This window comes from Anthonomus grandis, chromosome 20 (assembly GCF_022605725.1).
Source record: "Anthonomus grandis grandis chromosome 20, icAntGran1.3, whole genome shotgun sequence".
NCBI classification, from domain to species: Eukaryota; Metazoa; Arthropoda; class Insecta; order Coleoptera; family Curculionidae; genus Anthonomus; species Anthonomus grandis.
The window spans coordinates 6,027,496-6,045,930 of NC_065565.1; the positions used below are offsets into that span (position 1 = coordinate 6,027,496).

At 32.9% G+C, this 18,435-nt stretch overlaps 1 protein-coding gene across 1 annotated transcript in view; it reads right to left on the bottom strand.

The window, feature by feature from the left end:
* LOC126747888 (uncharacterized) overlaps window positions 1–18,435 on the bottom strand; it is a 59,397-nt gene that overhangs the window by 33,279 nt on the left and 7,683 nt on the right. The window contains exons 2-14 of the mRNA XM_050456801.1: window positions 11,169–11,332; window positions 10,939–11,109; window positions 10,699–10,886; window positions 7,596–7,824; window positions 7,307–7,536; window positions 6,960–7,146; window positions 4,199–4,342; window positions 3,991–4,141; window positions 3,861–3,937; window positions 3,676–3,807; window positions 3,423–3,598; window positions 3,247–3,361; window positions 49–198 (exon numbers count right to left, since the gene is read on the bottom strand). Coding sequence (XP_050312758.1) covers window positions 49–198; window positions 3,247–3,361; window positions 3,423–3,598; window positions 3,676–3,807; window positions 3,861–3,937; window positions 3,991–4,141; window positions 4,199–4,342; window positions 6,960–7,146; window positions 7,307–7,536; window positions 7,596–7,824; window positions 10,699–10,886; window positions 10,939–11,109; window positions 11,169–11,332 — 2,114 coding nt within the window. The remainder of the gene's footprint in view (window positions 1–48; window positions 199–3,246; window positions 3,362–3,422; window positions 3,599–3,675; window positions 3,808–3,860; window positions 3,938–3,990; window positions 4,142–4,198; window positions 4,343–6,959; window positions 7,147–7,306; window positions 7,537–7,595; window positions 7,825–10,698; window positions 10,887–10,938; window positions 11,110–11,168; window positions 11,333–18,435) is intronic.

An 18,435-nucleotide genomic window follows, 5' to 3' on the forward strand; every position in this document is an offset into this window, starting at 1 on the left:
AATTTAAAAAATTATTAAATCCACCCTCTTATTTGTAATTTAAGCTACCTTAGGGTCTCCTATGACGGCTATGCCTACTGATAGCTTACGCTTTTGCCCTCCACTTAAATACTTGGCGGGGGTGTCGGCTTTATCCATTAGGGCGACATCCTGAAGGGTCCTTTTGATTTCTTCCTCTATTTTCGATGACGCAAGTCCCTAGAATAAGGAAAGTTCGAATCTGTGTATCGAGAAATTGAATTGAGAATTTGATCTTAAATGGACCCCAGAATGACCCCAAATTCCTGGCCAAGGTTAAGGCCTTAAATGCCTGGAATTTCTACAAAATGTCTCCCAATACCTGGAATATGGAATTTCCTAAAATAACTTCAGATAACTAATACTGAGTCCATAATAAGTTCCCACTTGTATTTATCCCCATTTGTGTCTCTCTTACTATACTCAAGTGAATTTCCGCACTCAAGACCCAAATTGACCAGGCGTGTATATAACCGACCGGTACTATGGGAGCGAGTGAAATAGCTAGTGAAACTTAATAATATGTTGGGGGGGAGGAGGAAAGGAAATCACCTATACCTAATGGTGTTTGCTGATGATTATTTATTTAAAAAAAAGAGCAGGTTAAAAAGAGAGAGAGTCTTTTTTCCTTGTCTCTTCCATTCAGAATGAGAGAGTGGAGTCAAATGACAATACCAATTGGCTGGAATAAGTAAAAGTGTTTCTTTCTACTACAGGCAGTGCTCCATGTGGTCCACTGAGGGTGTGGAATTTCGTCCATCAAGGTCCAAGCTTCAGTTTTTGCTACATTGGGCATTTTTGGCTGTAACTTCGGAACCACTTGGAATATTTTAATAATTTTTTAGAGTACTAGAGTGTGATTCCTGAGGATGGATTTGGGGGTAAAAACGTCCTTCTAGACTAAAAATTTCGAAAGTTACAGCAGTTTTGGTTGGGACATGTTTTTTTGACAATTTTCATACTAAATGTTCACTATTCGTAAGAATATTGTAAGAAATAGTTGGAAATTGCTTAAGAAGGTTTTCATATAAGAAAGTGTGTTCTTTTTAGAATAATTTCATACCAAAACATTTTTTGTACCTCAAAAACTCTCCAAGTTTTACCCATAAAGGTCCAAAAAGTGTCAATTTTGAGTTTTTCCAACTCATATTGCAAAATCAAGATTTTTATGCATGAGCGGACGTTTTTGGGCATAACTTTGGAGCCACTTGGAATATTTGCATAATTTTTTTACAGTAATAAAACGTGATTCCTGAGGATGGATTTGGGGGTAAAAACGTCGTTTTAGGCAAAGAATTGCGAAATTTGGAACAGTTTTTGTTTAAGACATGTTTTTTTATTACACGCATGTTTTTCTAGACATTTTCAGGTGTAACTTGAGAACCACTTGGAATATTTTAATAATTTTTTAATGGTAATGAAACGTGATTCCTGAAGATAGATTTGACAGTAAAAACGTCGTTCTAAACTAAAAATTTCTAAAATTAGAGCAGTTTTGGCTAGGGCATGTTTTTTTGTCAATTTTCATAGAAAGGCTCCACTATCCTTGATAATATTTTAAGAAATAATTGTAATTTTCTTAAAAGAGTTATTATCAAAGAAAGTGCGTTTATTTTACAATAATTTCATACCAAAACATTTTTTGTACCTCAAAAACTTCCTAAGTTAGAGGCAATTTTGCCCATCAAGGTCCAAAAAGTGTCAATTTTGAGTTTTTCCAACTCATATTGCAAAATCAAGATTTTTATGCATGAGTGGACGTTTTGGAGCATAACTTTGGAACCAATTAAAATATTTGCATAATTTTCTTACAGTAATAAAACGTGATTCCTGAAGATGGATTTGGGGGTAAAAACGTCGTTTTAGGCAAAGAATTGCGAAATTTGGAACAGTTTTCGTTTGAGACATGTTTTTTATTACACGCATATTTTTCTAGACTTTTTCAAGTGTAACTTGGGAACCACTGAGGATATTTAAAAAAAATTTTTACAGTAATAAAATGTGTTTCCTGAGGATGGATTTAACGGTAAAAACGTCGTTCTAAACTAAAAATTTTTAAAATTAGAGCAGTTTTGGTTAGGGCATGTTTTCTTGCCAATTTTCATAGTAAGGGTCCACTATCCTTGATAATATCTTAAGAAGTAATTGAAATTTCCTTAAAAGAGTTATTACCAAAGAAAGTGTGTCTATTTTTCAATAATTTAGTACCAAAACGCTTCTTGTACCTCAAAAACTCTTTAAGTTAGAGGCAATTTTGTCCATCAAGGTCCAAAAAGTGTAAAATTTGCGTTTTTCCAACTCATATTGCAAAATCAAGATTTTTATGCATGAGTGGACGTTTTTGGGCATAACTTTGGAACCACTTAGAATATTTGCATAATTTTTTCACACTAATAAAGCGTGTTTCCTGAGGATGCATTTCAGGGTAAAAACGTCGTACTAGACTAAAAATTCGAAAGTTACAGCACTTTTGGCCAAGGCATATTTTTTTATTACACTGTATAAAACAATGAAAGAAATATTATGAATCTTATGGGCTCTCCATGACAAACAACGAAGATAAGGAATATCCCTTAATAATAAGAGGGAAATAGAGCTAGAAAGAGACCTTGAGTACCACATATAGGTAGTACCACGCATCCACAGGCAACTTGGCTACCTACAACTGACAACAGAGTGAAACAACATTTGATATCGTTAATGTTGAAAAAGGATAAATAGAAGAAAAGCATAAACCGTACTAGGATAGACCTTAATTAAGACTCACAAGAAGTTTAACCTCAATCAGCTCTAAAGTATAAACCCAACAGTTCAGTGAGTCTTAATGGAGGTTCGCCAATCATTTTCTATCCCTTTTTCACACAAAAAGAAACAAATAAGACCCTCTTTGTCAAGTCCTGTAAGAAAAATTGAGTCGCATTATACTACGGGAATGTCCACTTTTCGAATAAAGTGAGGTTACGTTATAATATTGGATAATATAATTAATCGAAGTTAGATATCATACGGGATAATATTAATAAAGTGAGGTTATAAAAAACTAGTCCCACTCTGATAGCCATAACTCAGCTGCACCGCTGACTTCGGCAATGCGGTTTGCGGCTAGTTATAGTGAAAGAATGAAGCTATATGCCAGTATACTCGGCTTTATCAAACTAGTTGAGAAACACAGTCCCACTCTGATAGCCATAACTCAGCTGCATCGCTGACTTCGGCAACTCGATTTACCTTGACGTTGGCGAAAAACTCAAGATGCTCCCTCGGCGACAAATTATCGAACAGAATGTCGTGCTGCGGACATACCCCGGTCATCCTACGCACCTGGTCCATGTCATTTTGATTCCTGTAAAGTAAATAACCCCTCAAGTACATGGGCGCCGCAAAATAATTTTAATTCAACTTACCGCACGTCATAACCGAATATATAAGCGGTGCCGGACGACGGTGCCGTCAACCCGGTCAGAATGTTAAAAAGGGTCGTTTTCCCCGCACCGTTATGACCCAGGATGGCGGTAATATGTCCCTGGTAAATCGTCAAATTAATGCCGTTTATTGCCTTGATCTCCGGTCTACGACAACTCTGCAATATTTCAAAAAATAGTATACCGGTAGGGCAAACTTCCCTTTTTTGGCTTTTTGCCCGACCGGTATATTTACCTTGAAACTCTTACAGAGGTCCACGATCTTGATGGCCTCGCGCTCCTTCATTTCCCTCGGGACCCCTTCGAAGTCCGCCGCCATCTCCTCTTCGGTGTTCAGGGATCCGAGGGATCCGTTGGTCAGTGGGATCTACAATTGAGTTTATGTTCAGTAATGAAGGAAAGTTGATTGTAGTGCGGTACCTTATCGGCGGGTTTGGTTTTGCACCAAAACAACGGGTTGAAACAGAAGAATATCGAACGTTTAACACCATGTTCACCTGGAAAATACAATTATGAAGGAGATACAGCCTTGGTAAGGTGTGCATCTTACTTGGTATAACGCAATCCAGGTAATAAGCAACAGATCCATAAAGGACCACATCTACGGCCATCATAATTAGGCTACCGCCGAAAGGCATGTCGGGACCGTCCCAAACGTTGGATAGATTCACTCCCTCGCCTGCCAGATCCATTAAAAGTGCCTGGAAATTTGAAGATTTTTTCAGTTTTGATCCAGAAACATCGAGAGATTAATGCACCTTATCCATAGCCAAAGCGAATCCAGCCGGGCTAATTAAGGACACAATCCAGAGGGCTATCGAACTCGAGTCTCTCACGAACACTTGAATGAAGTAGAGCAGACTTAGTACGGTCACTGCGAAGTTTCCCAAAATGCCTGCGGTCTATTGAAAATTTAAAAAAATTATTAAATGCAATTAATCAGTTGGAGTTATTGACTCTTGATTCCTTTTCAAGCAATTTGAAGTCACTTGAAGCTACTATTGTTTAGGAGGATGTAGCTATGGAATGGCCTTATGCCAGATCTAAGCCTATTGGACTTTTTTCAGACCTAAAGTGATTATTTTAGGGTGAAGGTCCAAGGTTTAGGTTTCTTCCAAGTAATAATTGGATCGGTTGAAGTTACCCCTACTTCTTATAAGCAGTTGGAGTCGTTTCTGGTTAAAGTTTATTGCTATTTGAAGTCTGAATTGTAGAGGGTTGAAGTCCATTTTTTCATTTTTACAAGCAGTTGAAGTCATTGAGGGTTTATTGGGCTTCAAACACTTTCTAAGGCAATTTGTCCGTTAACTCATGAAGATTTTTATGCATTAGTGGACGTTTTTAGGGATAACTCAAGAACCACTTGGAATAATTCAATAATTTTTCTACAGTAAGAAAACGTGGTGCCTGAGGATGAATTTGAGGGTAAAAACGTCGTTTTAAACTAAAAATTTCAAAAGTTACAGCAGTTTTAGCTGGGGCATATTTTTTGCCAATTTTAATAGGAAATGTCCAGGATTATGGAGAATATTTTGATAAGTAATTGTACATGACTTAAAAGAGTAATTGCCTAAAAAAGTCTGTTTCTTTTCTAATGATTTAATACCAAAACGGTTTTTGTACCTCAAAAACTTTTTGAGTTAGAAGCAATTTTATCCATCAAGGTCCAAGAGCCGCCAAGCTTGAGTTTTTCGAAATTTGCTACATCATGGTTTTTAAGCACCAGTGGACATTTTTAGGTATAACTCAGGAACCACTTAAAATAAATTCAAAATTTTTTCACACTAACATTACGGAATTCCTGAGGATGGACTTGAGAGTAAAAACGTCGTTCTAGACAAAAAATTTCGAAAGTTACAGCAGTTTTGGTTGGGGCATGTTTTTTTGTCAATTTTTATAGTAAATGTCCACGATTATGGAGAATATTTTAAGAAGTAATTAGAAATGGCTTAAAAGAGTTTTTGCATAAGAAAGTCTGTTTCTTTTCCAATGATTTAATACTAAAACGGTTTTTGTACCTCAAAAACTTTTTGAGTTAGAAGCAATTTTATCCATCAAGGTCCAAGAGCCACCAAACTTGAGTTTTTCGAAATTTGCAACATCATGGTTTTTAAGCACCAGTGGACATTTTTAGGCATAACTCAGGAACCACTCGGAATAAATTTAAAATTTTTTCACGCTTATATTACGGAATTCTTGAGGATGCATTTGGGGGTAAAAACGTTGTTCTAGCCAAAAAATTCCGAAAGTTACAGCAGTTTTGGTTGGGGCATATTTTTTTGTCAATTTGTATAGTAAATGTCCACGATTATGCAGAATATTTTGATAAGTAATTGGAAATGACTTAAAAGAGTTTTTGCATAAGAAAGTATGTTTCTTTTGCAACAATTTGATATCAAAACGGTTCTTGTACCTCAAAAACTCTCTGAGTTAGAGGCAATTTTGTCCATCAAGGTCCAAGAGTCACCTAAGTTGAGTTTTTCGAAATTTGCAACATCATGGTTTTTAGGCACCAGTGGACATTTTTAAGTATAACTCAAGAACTACTTGAAATAAAATTAAAATTTTTTCACACGAATATTATGAAGTTCTTGAAGATAAATTTGAGGGTAAAAACGTTGTTCTAAACTAAATATTTCAAAAGTTACAGCAGTTTTGGTTGGGGCATATTTTTTTGCCAATTTTAATAGAAAATGTCCAGGATTATGGAAAATATTTTTATAAGTAATTGGAAATGACTTAAAAGAGTTTCTGCATAAGAAAGTCTGTTTCTTTTGCAATAATTTGATACCAAAATGTTTCTTGTACCTCAAAAACTCTCTGAGTTAGAAGCAATTTTGTCCATCAAGGTCCAATAGCCACCAAACTTGAGTTTTTCAAACTCATATTACAACATCATGGTTTTTAAGCACCAGTGGACATTTTTGTGCATAACTCAGAAACCACTTAAAATATTTTCATAATTTTTTCACCAAAATGTAGGGAAATTCCTGAGGACAATTGTGAGGGTAAAAACGTCATTTTAAACCAAAAATTTTGAAAGTTACAGCAGATTTGCTTGAGGCATGTTTTTTTACCAATTTTCATTGGTAAATCGGCACTTTTTACACAAAAGTCCTTATAACTTTGGTTCTATTTATGGTAGAAAAAAGTTGTTGATCTTTTTATAATCTACAAACATGGGGCTACAAATTTATAATTAACAAATTTTCATTATTATTTTAATTTAAGAAGGATTGCGCCTTCAAAGTCAATTTTTTTTTCTTCTTGGGATATTCTAGCTCCTGTAAAGTTAAGAAGTCAGGTTTTTTACAGGCAACTGAAGCAATAAATCCCACTTCTTATTACAGGCAATTGAACTCATATTTTTTCTTTTCTACAAACAGTTAAAGTAGAGTCCTATCTAGGAACCGTCTAACCACCAAACCAGAAGGGAAACATCCCTGGGAAATCTACATTAAAGAGAGAGGCCAGAAACGCACCTGAATTACACCCCATAGACTTAATTGACACACTTACCCTGGCCTTATCGAAGAACGGAGTGAGCATAAACCCGAACATGATAATGCTCAAGCAGTACATGAAGATCAGCATGAACACCATAACGAAACTGGTGTTGGTGAATATGTTCAAGGCGAACAGTAGGGTGCAACAGATTATTGTCAGTAACAGCATGAATAACGCGTAGATTATAAACCACGATAACCTAAAAAGAGAGAGACATATGTTGCACTGAAGCCCTTAATTGACCAGACCTGTATAGTTCTTTGACCGACGAGTAATAATTAATCTGTTTAGTGAGGTGTGTCAGAAAAGGATGGCGTTTAATGTACAGGTCTGGCCAACTGGGGCTTGAGACAACTTACCAAAAAACCGAGTCATATAGACCCATAATTTTCATCCCCTCTTTGATTTTCGTCTCCTTCTCTCCCACTATTAATATAAGAAGGTAAGTGATGAACTGCGATAGAGCTATAACGGTGTAGAGCGGTATTAGGACACGCACCACGACCATCCAGGTTCCTGTATAAGAAGATTTGGGGAACATCTCCAGTAGGATCTTAGGGACCTCGAGGGTCTCAATTCCTGCATCGAGCTTGAATAAATTGCACAATTAACCCGGAATTTAAGTCTGTATATACGTTAGGGACTTACCCGGATTTTGGTCCAGTCCAATAGGGCTTGTAAAGCGAGGAAACCGGAGTAGTAATACTGATTCACTGGACAACTGTCGCCTACCTCCAAACCCTCCGGTAGTACCGGAGTGGGTACTCCGGGGACGTTTTGCCAGAAGGAGTTGTACTCCCTGCAACTTGCCGGTGAGCCCAAGAGTTGGGTGGTCGAAGGAGTACTGAACAGGTTCGGGTTGGTGCGTATTACGTAACTGAAAAGGTTATATTATAATGCGGTGAGAATTAGGCAGTGACGTTTCAACGAATGAGGTTTTTGGTTGGATGGACGTTTTGGGGTATAACTCGGGAACCACTTGAAATATTTTGATGATTTTTTTGCAGTAATAAAATGTGTTTCCTGATGATGGATTTGAGGGTCAAAACGTTGCTCTGGGATAAAAATTGAGGTTGCTAGGGCTGTTTTGGTTGGAGTATTTTTTTGGGCTATTTTTTTTAACAAATTCTAACTTCCCTTGAGAATATCTTAAGAAATAATGAAAATATTTTGAAAAGAGTTGCATTGCAAAAAAGGACGTTTCTTACCAAATAATCTAATGCAACAACGATTTTTATACCTCAAATACTTTTTGAGTTAAAAGCAATTTAGTCCATCAGGGTCCAAGAGCTGTCAATTTTGTTTTTAGAGCCGTATTGGAATTGCGAAATTTTTATTTATTACCCGACATTTTTGGTCATAACTTGGAAACTACTTAAGATATTTTCATAATTTTTTTACGTGGTTATTATGGAATTCCTGAGGATGGCTTTGAGGGTTAAAACGTCGATGTGAGATCAAAATTGAGGTAGCTAGGGCTGTTTTGGTTGGAGTAGTTTTTTTTGCTACTTTTGTTAACAAATTCTAACTTTACTTGAGAATATTTTAAGAAATATTGGGAATATTTTTAAAGGAGTTTTAGTGCAAGAAAAGACGTTTCTTACCAAATAATTTTGTGTAACAATAATCTTTGTACCTCAAAGACTTTTTGAGTTAGAGGTAATTTTATCCATCAAGGTCCAAGAGCTGTCAATTTTGTTTTTAGAGCCATATTGGAATTACAAGATTTTTATTTATTAGCTGACATTTTTGACCATAACTTTAAAACCACTTAAGGTATTCTTATAATTTTTCACACTATTATTGTCGGATCCCTGAAGATGAATTTGAGGGTCAAAACGTTGCTCTGGGATGAAATTTGAGGTAGCTAGGGCTGTTTTTGTTGGAGTAATTTTTTTGCCTCAATTATTAATAAATTCTAAGTTTCCTTGAGAATATCTTAAGAAGTATTAAAAATATCCTTTAAAGAGTTTTAGCACAAGAAAGTCGATTTCTTACCAAATAATTTCATATAAGAACGATCCTTGTATCTTAAAGTCTTTTTGAGTTAGAGGCAATTTAGTCCATCAAGGTCCAAGAGCTGTCAATTTTCTTTTTAGAGCCGTATTGGAAATACAAAATTTTTATTTATTATCCGACATTTTTGGTCATAACTTGAAAACCACTCAAGATATTCTTATATTTATTTAACATCATTATTATGGGATTCCTGAGGATGGATTAAAGGGTCAAAACGTCGCTCTGAGATAAAAAATAAGGTAGCTAAGGCTGTTTTGGTTGGAGTATCTTTTTTTGCAACAATTATTAATAAACTCTGAGTTTCCTTGAGAATATCTTAAGGAATAATGGGAATATTTTTAAAAGAGTATTAGCGCAAGAAAGGACGCTTCTTACCAAATAATTTCATATAAGAACGATTTTTGTACCTCAACGACTTTTCGACTTACAGGCAATTTTGTCCATTAAGGTCCAAGAGCTGTCAATTTTGGTTTTAGAGCCGTATTGGAATTACAAGATTTTTATTTATTACCCGACATTTTTGGTCATAACTTGGAAACTACTTAAGATATTCTCATAATTTTTCTACATCATTATTATGGGATTCCTGAAGATAGATTTAAGGGTCAAGACGTCGCTCTGAGATAAAATTTGAGGTAGCTAGGGCTGTTTTGGTTGGAGTAATTTTTTTTGCTATTTTTATTATCAAATTCAAACTTTCCTTAAGAATATCTTAAGAAATAATGAAAATTTTTTTTAAAGAGTTATATTGCAAGAAAGAACGTTTCTTACCAAATAATTTAATGTAACAACGATTTTTGTATCCTAAAGACTTTTTGAGTTAGAGGCAATTTTGTCCATCAAGGTCCAAGAGCTATCAATTTTGTTTTTAGAGCCGTATTGGAATTACAAGATTTTTATTTAATACCTGACATTTTTGGTCATAACTTTGGAATTACGTAAGATATTCTTATAATTTTTCACACTTTTATTGTCGGATCCCTGAAGATGAATTTGAAGGTCAAAACGTCGTTCTGGGATAAAAATTGAGGTAGCTAGAGCGGTTTTGGTTAGAGTAGTTTTTTTTGCTACTTTTATTAACAAATTCTAACTTTCCTTGAGAATATCTTACGAAATAATAAAAATATTTTTAATAACTACCGTAAAAAAGGCCGTTTCTTACCAAACAGCTTCATATAAAAACAATTTTTGTATCTCAAAAACTTTTTGAGTTACAGGCAATTTTGTCCATCAAGGTCCAAGTACTTTCATACTTGAGTTTTCTTAAACTATTAGTGGCCACTTTTAGGTATAACTCAGGAACCACCAGGAATATTTTCATAATTTTTTCACATTAATATTAAGAAATCCTCGAGGATTGATTTGAGTGGAAAAACTCTCTTGAGAACCAGAGAGAAACTGGAAAAGATGACCCTCTATCCAGACGATCCTATACGCCGCAATGCACAGTCAAGATCAACAGAATGATCCAGGAATCTCCTCTAAGAATTCTCTATTGAACCCAAAAGCTCCCAAAGGACAAGATGGAACTTTCAAGACCACTGAACAACCTGATCTAAACCTTATAGACCTTTTATTTTGTTATATGTAAATGGTTGGAGGAGTCCTTGGAGAAGTCCGTATACAGTCTAATCTGAAGGTCTAGTCTGGTAGAAAGATGAATTTAGACCAGAAAACAAGGATATCATGGAGGTTCACTACTGAAATTATTAAGAAAAACTACGATAATTACCTCAAAGAACCATTAATCGGATCGGGATTCTGGAAAACCACAGCCAGGGCGATGTTGTTGGGTTCCAAACCGTATGACGTGAGCAGATCCTCGACCGTAGGATACACCACCCAGGCGATAGGTTGCACCCGAAAGTTCTGCTTCAAATTGATGTCGTCCCACAGTACGTCCACTGTCCTTAAAAAGTCCTGAAACAAACGGTGATTTCTTAAGGTACTTACGCACCTAATAATCAATTACCTGGACCGATTTGTTATTCGGTACCACCGCTATTGTATGCGTGGTGTTCCTAAAATTCGCTATCAATTCGGCAGCTCCCCTTGGCTGGTTGATTTCCGGAAAGTTCGGGTTCGGTACCGCCACTTTTATGAGATACAGGACCCCCAGGGTGTAAATTGGTAGAAGCACCTCCTAAAAGTGACGTGACAACTTTAATGCGTCATTTATTAATGAATCAAGGGCATATGTACCGCCAATGTCCTCCGTTTATCGCGTTTCTTTAGCAACAGGTTCCTTTTTAGCATCGCTTTCAGTTGAGCGAAGTACACCCTCGTTTTTGTTTGCTCGTTCATTATTTGGCGGCTCTTTTTAATGTGGTGCGACAAGGAGGGAGGGAAAGTTAGGTGATTTTCATCTGAAAATGTCCAAAAAAAAAAGTCGGTGTTATTGATCATGGGGCAGTAGCTTAAGCTTCAAGGTTAAAGGTCAAAGTGAAGCCACGAGGTTCAATAGATATTAAATTGTTCATTAATAGTTAAGATTTTGTCGCTATTTTTTACCTTAAACGATACTTCTGCTGCAAATCGAGACTGTTTTACCGCATATTTCCGGTATGGTTTTCATTTAATACGTATTAATGTGTGCGTGATATCAATATTTCAACGATATATTCATAAATTTGCTTGTAAATTCAAAGAGTGTTCCCCAAGTGACTTATGGGGAATTAATGTGTTCATATATTAAGTTTTAATAATGCATATGTAGCGTGTGCACATATTAAGGAAATTTGTGCGATACAGGAGTGTTTTCAATTTTTAGAGACTAAGATAAGGAGGATTGTTAAAGAATTTGGTTCATTTTTCAGGTAATTTCGGTGTCTCAATTTGCCCTGAATTGCCTGGAATAAAAACAGGATTTTCCAGTTTTTAGGCAGGAAATTATCTATAGTCCAGGCAGTTTTATTGCGACCTCGACTGCCTGGAAAACAGGCTCAAAACAGGGAGAAAATCATTGAAGAATTTGGTTCATTTTCCAGGCAGTTAAACTGTCTTGATTTACCTTCAATTGCCTGGAATAAAAACGAGATTTTTCAGGTTTTAGGCAGGAAATTATCTATAGTCCAGGCAGTTTTATTGCGACCTCAACTGCCTGGAAAACAGTCTCAAAACAGGGAGAAAATCATTAAAGAATTTGGTTCATTTTCCAGGCAGTTAAAGGGTCTTGATTTACCTTCAATTGCCTAAAATAAAAACGGGATTTTCCAGTTTTTAGGCAGAAAATTATTTATAGTCCAGGCATTTTTATTGCGACCTCAACTGCCTGGAAAACTGGCTTAAAACAGGGAGGGAAATTGTTTAAAAATTTGATTCATTTTCCAGGCAGTTAAACTGTCTTGATTTACCTTCAATTGCCTGGAATAAAAACGAGATTTTCCAGTTTTTAGGCAAAAAATTATTTATAGTCCAGGCATTTTTATTGCGACCTCAACTGCCTGGAAAACTGGCTTAAAACAGGGAGGGAGATTGTTAAAGAATTTGGTTCATTTTCCAGGCAGTTAAAGGGTCTTGATTTACCTTCAATTGCCTGAAATAAAAACGGGATTTTCCAGTTTTTAGGCAGAAAATTATTTATAGTCCAGGCAGTTTTACTGCGACCTCGACTGCCTGGAAAACAGGCTTAAAACAAGGAAGAGGATCGTTAAAGGATTTGGTTCATTTTCCAGGCAGTTAAAGGGTCTTGATTTACCTTCAATTGCCTGAAATAAAATCAAAATTTTCCAGGTTTTAGGCAGGAAATTATTTATAGTCCAGGCAGTTTTACTGCGACCTCGACTGCCTGGAAAACAGGCTTAAAACAAGGAAGAGGATCGTTAAAGGATTTGGTTCATTTTTCAGGCAGTTAAACTGTCTTGACTTACCTTCAATTGCCTGGAATAAAAACGAAATTTTCCAGGTTTTATTCCGGAATCCAAGTAACAAATTGGTCCCGATTTTAGTACGTTTTTTTATTATTTCATCTAAATTATGTCAATTGTACATGATTTTATTCAAGTGACATTCCCGGAAAAAACAACATTTAGTAAAATATATTAGTCCAATTAACTTGCGCAAGGTTTCTTAATTAATTTCTAATTTATTTATTTATAATTGGCTTAATTTTCGAGTCAATTGCACTTGATTTTTTATTTTCATAATTAAATTCTTAAATATGTCAATTTGTCTTGATTTTATTTTTTTTGACATATCCAAAAAGAAACACTATTTTTTTTAAATATATTAGACCAATTGACTTGCAACCTTTTGTATTTAATGTGTCAATTCCACTGGACTCAAGTTATTTCTTAAATTATTAAAATCAAACCGTATTTTTTGTCAAAACTGTTTATTTTTGTGTCAATTGTTCTTGATATAATCCCTTTTTGAAGTTTTACAATTAAAATTTTAATTTTTTTAAATATACGTATATTTTCAGCAAAATAACTGGACCAATTAACTTGCGACCTGTTTTTAAATTTGCTCTTGATTTTATATTTATTTGTTTAAAATTTTGATAGTCCAAAGTCCGCTTAATTTTCGAGTCAATTCTACTTGCAGTTATTTTATTTAATTTTTTTTTATTTCTAAAGTTATTCAAAATACGTTAATTGGTCTTGAATTTATTTTATTTTTTACTGTATATTCCGCATATTTTTTTGTGTCAACTGCACTTGATTTAATTTTATTTTAAGTGACATCTCCAGAAATAAACTTTATTTAATTTGTACTTTATTTCTATGTAATTCGCATTATTTCTTGGTCAATTCCACTGGATTTAAGTAATTTTTTAATTATTAATAATCGTAATATCTTAACTGGTTTCCAAATTATAGTTAAAAACGTCGACTAATAGACCTTGATGGAGAAAATCGTCTTTAACTTAAAAAGTTTTTGAGGCACAAAAATCGTTCTAATATGAAAATATTTGGTAAGAAATGCCCTTTTTTAGACTAGAACCCTTTTGAGAATATTCCTATTGTTTGCTAAATTATTTGCAAGGAAAGTTAGAATTTGTGAAAAATAGTAGTAAAAAAAACCACCTCAACCAAAATAGATCTAGTGACTTAAATTTTTAACTCAGAATGACGTTTTTACACTTAAATTGATCCTCGAAAATCCTGTTATGATGCGGTGAAAAAATTGTGAAAATATCTTAAATAGTTTTTAAGTTACGGGCAAAAATGTTGGCCAATAAATAAAAATCTTGTATTTCTTGTGTCTCTGGGACCTTGATGGACCAAATTGCCTCTAACTTATGAAGCTTTTAAGGTACAAATATCCTTCTTATACGGAATTATTTGGTAATAAATACCTTATTTTGAGGTAAAATCCTTTTAAAAATATCTGCACTATTTCTTAAGATATCCTTTAGTAAAGTTGGAATTTCTGAAAAAAAGTTCCAAAAAAAGCACCCCAACCAAAACAGCCCTAACTACCTCCATTTTTAACCTAGAATGATGTTTTTACCTTCAAATTCATCCTTAGGAATCCTGCTATGATGTTATGAAAAAATGTTGAAAATATCTTAAATAGTTTCCAAGTTATGAGCAAAAATCAGCCAATAAATAAAAATCTTGTATTTCTAATATGATTCTAAAATCTGCATCAGGTGTCTCTGGGACCTTGATGGACAAAATTGCCTCTAACTTATGAAGTTTTTGAGGTACAAATATCGTTCTTATACCAGATTATTTGGTAATAAATACCTTTTTTAAAATAAAACCCTTCTAAAAATATCCCCACTATTTCTTCAAATATTCTTTAGTAAAGTTGAAATTTTTTAATAAAAGTACAAAAAAAAACCACCCGAACCAAAACAGCCCTAACTACCTCAATTTTTAACTTAGAATGATGTTTTTACCCTTAAATTCATCTTCAGGATTCCTATAATGATGTTGTGAAAAAATTGTCAAAATGTCTTAAATAGTTTCTAAGTTATGAGCAAAAATGTCAGCCAATAAATAAAAATCTTGTTTTTCCAATATCGTTCTAAAATCTGCATCAGGTGTCTCTGGGACCTTGATGGACGAAATTGTCTCTAACTTATGAAGTTCTTGAGGTACAAATATTGTTCTTATATCAAATTGTTTGGTAATCAATACCTTTTTTCGAGTTAAGACCCTTTTGAAAATATTCGCACTATTTCTTAAGATATTCACTAGTAAAGTTAGAATATCTTAATAAAAGTGCCAAAAAAAACTACCTTAACCAAAATAACCCTAGCTACCTCAGTTTTTAACCCAGAATTACGTTTTTACCTTTAAATTTATCCTCAGGAATTCTATTATGATGTGGTGAAAAAACTATAAAAATATTTTAAATAGTTTACAAGTTATGACCAAAAATGTCAGCCAATAAATAAAAATCTTGTTTTTATACCCACTATTTCTTAAAATATTTTAATAAATAAATGATAAAAGTTTTTTTTAGCTGATAGGCCTTATTATAGGTTAAATAAGTATAGTTTCCAGTTCACTAATTCACTTTATGTTATTTCCTTTTGTATTCTCATTATTTTAATTTTAACTACATTTTATTATTTATGTAGCTTTATTATCTTGCTTTTTAATTAATATTATTTTATTTTTATGTTATCTTAAGATACATATACTATTTATTTAGTTTTCGTGTAACATTTTGTTGCCAATAATAAAAATATATTACCACTATTATTATTATTATTATTAAAAAATCATTGTATGTTTTAAACAAAAATAGCACATTTTAGTATACAGTCTACTGCATAGGCCCAAAAAAATGTAACTTAGACACCCTGTAATTAACAATAAAATTACTCACAGACCCCTTGAACAATTTAGTGTTAATTAAGCTTCACTTCACTCCATGCAATTCCAATAAACACTAATAATTAATAAAAAAATACACCAATTTGCACTGAACCTTTGATTTAGAGAAGCCAATAAAACGCACTATATATAATCCACTTACCTATATATACACCACCGCGTTAACTTAGCATACAACGAATGGGTTTTTTAATAGTACAACAACTAGCACCGTCTATGGGGTCCCAATTAATTAATTTATAAATTAATTAATTAATTAACAAAACAACGAGGTACATTTTATATATAATCCGACACTGCCCTACCCTATTATATCAATTTTCGCGGTAGCCATATTATATCAGTTTATAAAGGGGATTGAAATGGAAATACGGGGGAGGAGGGGGGTGTGGGGGATGGAAATGCCGCCCTTGCGACGACTCCCTGTGAAATGCGCGTCCCGGTTTAGTCTTACGGGGGTTAGTCGAGTAGTGTTAAGGGATGAAGCATAGATCAATGAACAGGAAAAGTATATAGTAATATAATATAATTTTTATAAGGGATGTTCTAAATGTGAGATCAATATACCGGGTGTTCGAAAAGTAGACGGAGATATTTCTAGGGGTGATTCCCTAAAAAAATATGAGAAAAAGTTTTTATAAACATGGGTTCGGAAATGCACAGTTTTCAAGATACGGGGTGATAAATTTTTTTTTAATATTATTTTTTTATTAATTTTCTATTCCTATAGTAAATTCAATTTTTTAAATATGTATAATAGTTTAGTAATTTTAAAAATATTTAGCAGTGTTTCTGGACTTAGCAAAGGCTTTTGACACTACTTCGACTGCCTGGAATAAATGAGAAACTACTTTTAACTGTAGCTTCAAAAGTTCCAATTATTTACTTTTTAATTTATTATTATTAAAAAGGGTGAAAAAGGAAAAACAAACCGTTTTTTCTAATTTTTTGAAATTAAATTAAATTTTTTTTTAGAAATAGAATAATTGCTCAAAATACATCAAAAAAGTCTTATAAAGTTTTTTTGAATAATTAACCCACAAAAAGTTATAGCCAAAAAACTCTTTATCAAAAAATCGAAAGGGGTACCCATGGGAAAATGTTCATAATTTTGATTTTTATTTTTTTTTCTGGAAAACTGTTGATTAAAGAAAAAAATTATTAAAACAAAAGTTGTTTGAAATTCTTATGCGCATCAGATGAAATAGAAAAATAATTTTTAGGTTGAATAGTTTTCTAGAAAATTGGAAAATACCTTTAGATAGTTTTTTCTCATTTTCTCAAAAACAGTTAGGAATATTGAAAATTTTCTTTCAGCATTTGCTTGCAATTAAAAAATAGAATAAATCATGTAGAATAGCATTTTCTGGTATATCGAACAATAAAGGAGTTATAGAAGATTTTTAACAAATTGGAAAATTTTTAGGACAAAAATTAAAAAAAAAAATTTTGACAAAAATTAACTTTTTTTCTTAGAAATCAATAAATTGCCTAAAATACATCAAAAAACTCTTATAAAGTTTTTTTGAATAATTTAGTCAAAAAAAGTTATACCCAAAAAAGTCTTTATCAAAAAATCGAAAGGGGTACCCATGGGAAAATGTTCATAATTTTGATTTTTATTTTTTTTCTGGAAAACTGTTGATTGGAGAAAAAAATTTTTGAAACAAAAGTTGTTTGAAATTCTTATGCGCATCAGATGGAATAGAAAAATAATTTTTAGGTTGAATAGTTTTCCAGAAAATTGGAAAATACCTTTAGATAGTTTTTTCTTATTTTCTCAAAAACAGTTAGGAATATTGAAAATTTTCTTTTAGCATTTGCTTGCAATTAAAAAATAGAATAAATCATGTAGAATAGCATTTTCTCGTACATCGAACAATGAAGGAGATATAGAAGGTTTTTGATAAATTGGAAAATTTTTAGGACAAAATTTAAAAAAAAAAAATTTTGAAAAAAATTTAATTTTTTTTTTAGAAATCGATTAATTGCCTAAAATACATCAAAAAACTCTTATAAAGTTTTTTTGAATAATTTGGTCAAAAAAAGTTATACCCAAAAAAGTCTTTATCAAAAAATCGAAAGGGGTACCCATGGGAAAATGTTCATAATTTTGATTTTTATTTTTTTTCTGGAAAACTGTTGATTGGAGAAAAAAATTTTTGAAACAAAAGTTGTTTGAAATTCTTATGCGCATCAGATGGAATAGAAAAATAATTTCTAAGTCCCACAGTTTTCCAGAAAATTGGAAAATACTTTTTGATTGTTTTTTCTCATTTTCTCAAAAACAGTTAGGAATATTGAAAATTTTCTTTCAGCATTTGCTTGCAATTAAAAAATAGAATAAATCATGTAAAATAGCATTTTCTCGTATATCGTACAATAAAGGAGTTATAGAAGATTTTTGATAAATTGGAAAATTTTTAGGACAAAATTAAAAAAAAATTTTTTGAAAAAAATTTAATTTTTTTTTAGAAATCGATTAATTGCCTAAAATACATCAAAAAAGTCTTATAAAGTTTTTTTGAATAATTTACCCAAAGAAAGTTATACCCAAAAAAGTCCTTATCAAAAAATCGAAAGGGTACCAATGGGAAAATGTTCATAATTTTGATTTTTATTTTTTTTCTGGAAAACTGTTACTTGAAGAAAAAAATTGTTAAAACAAAAGTTGT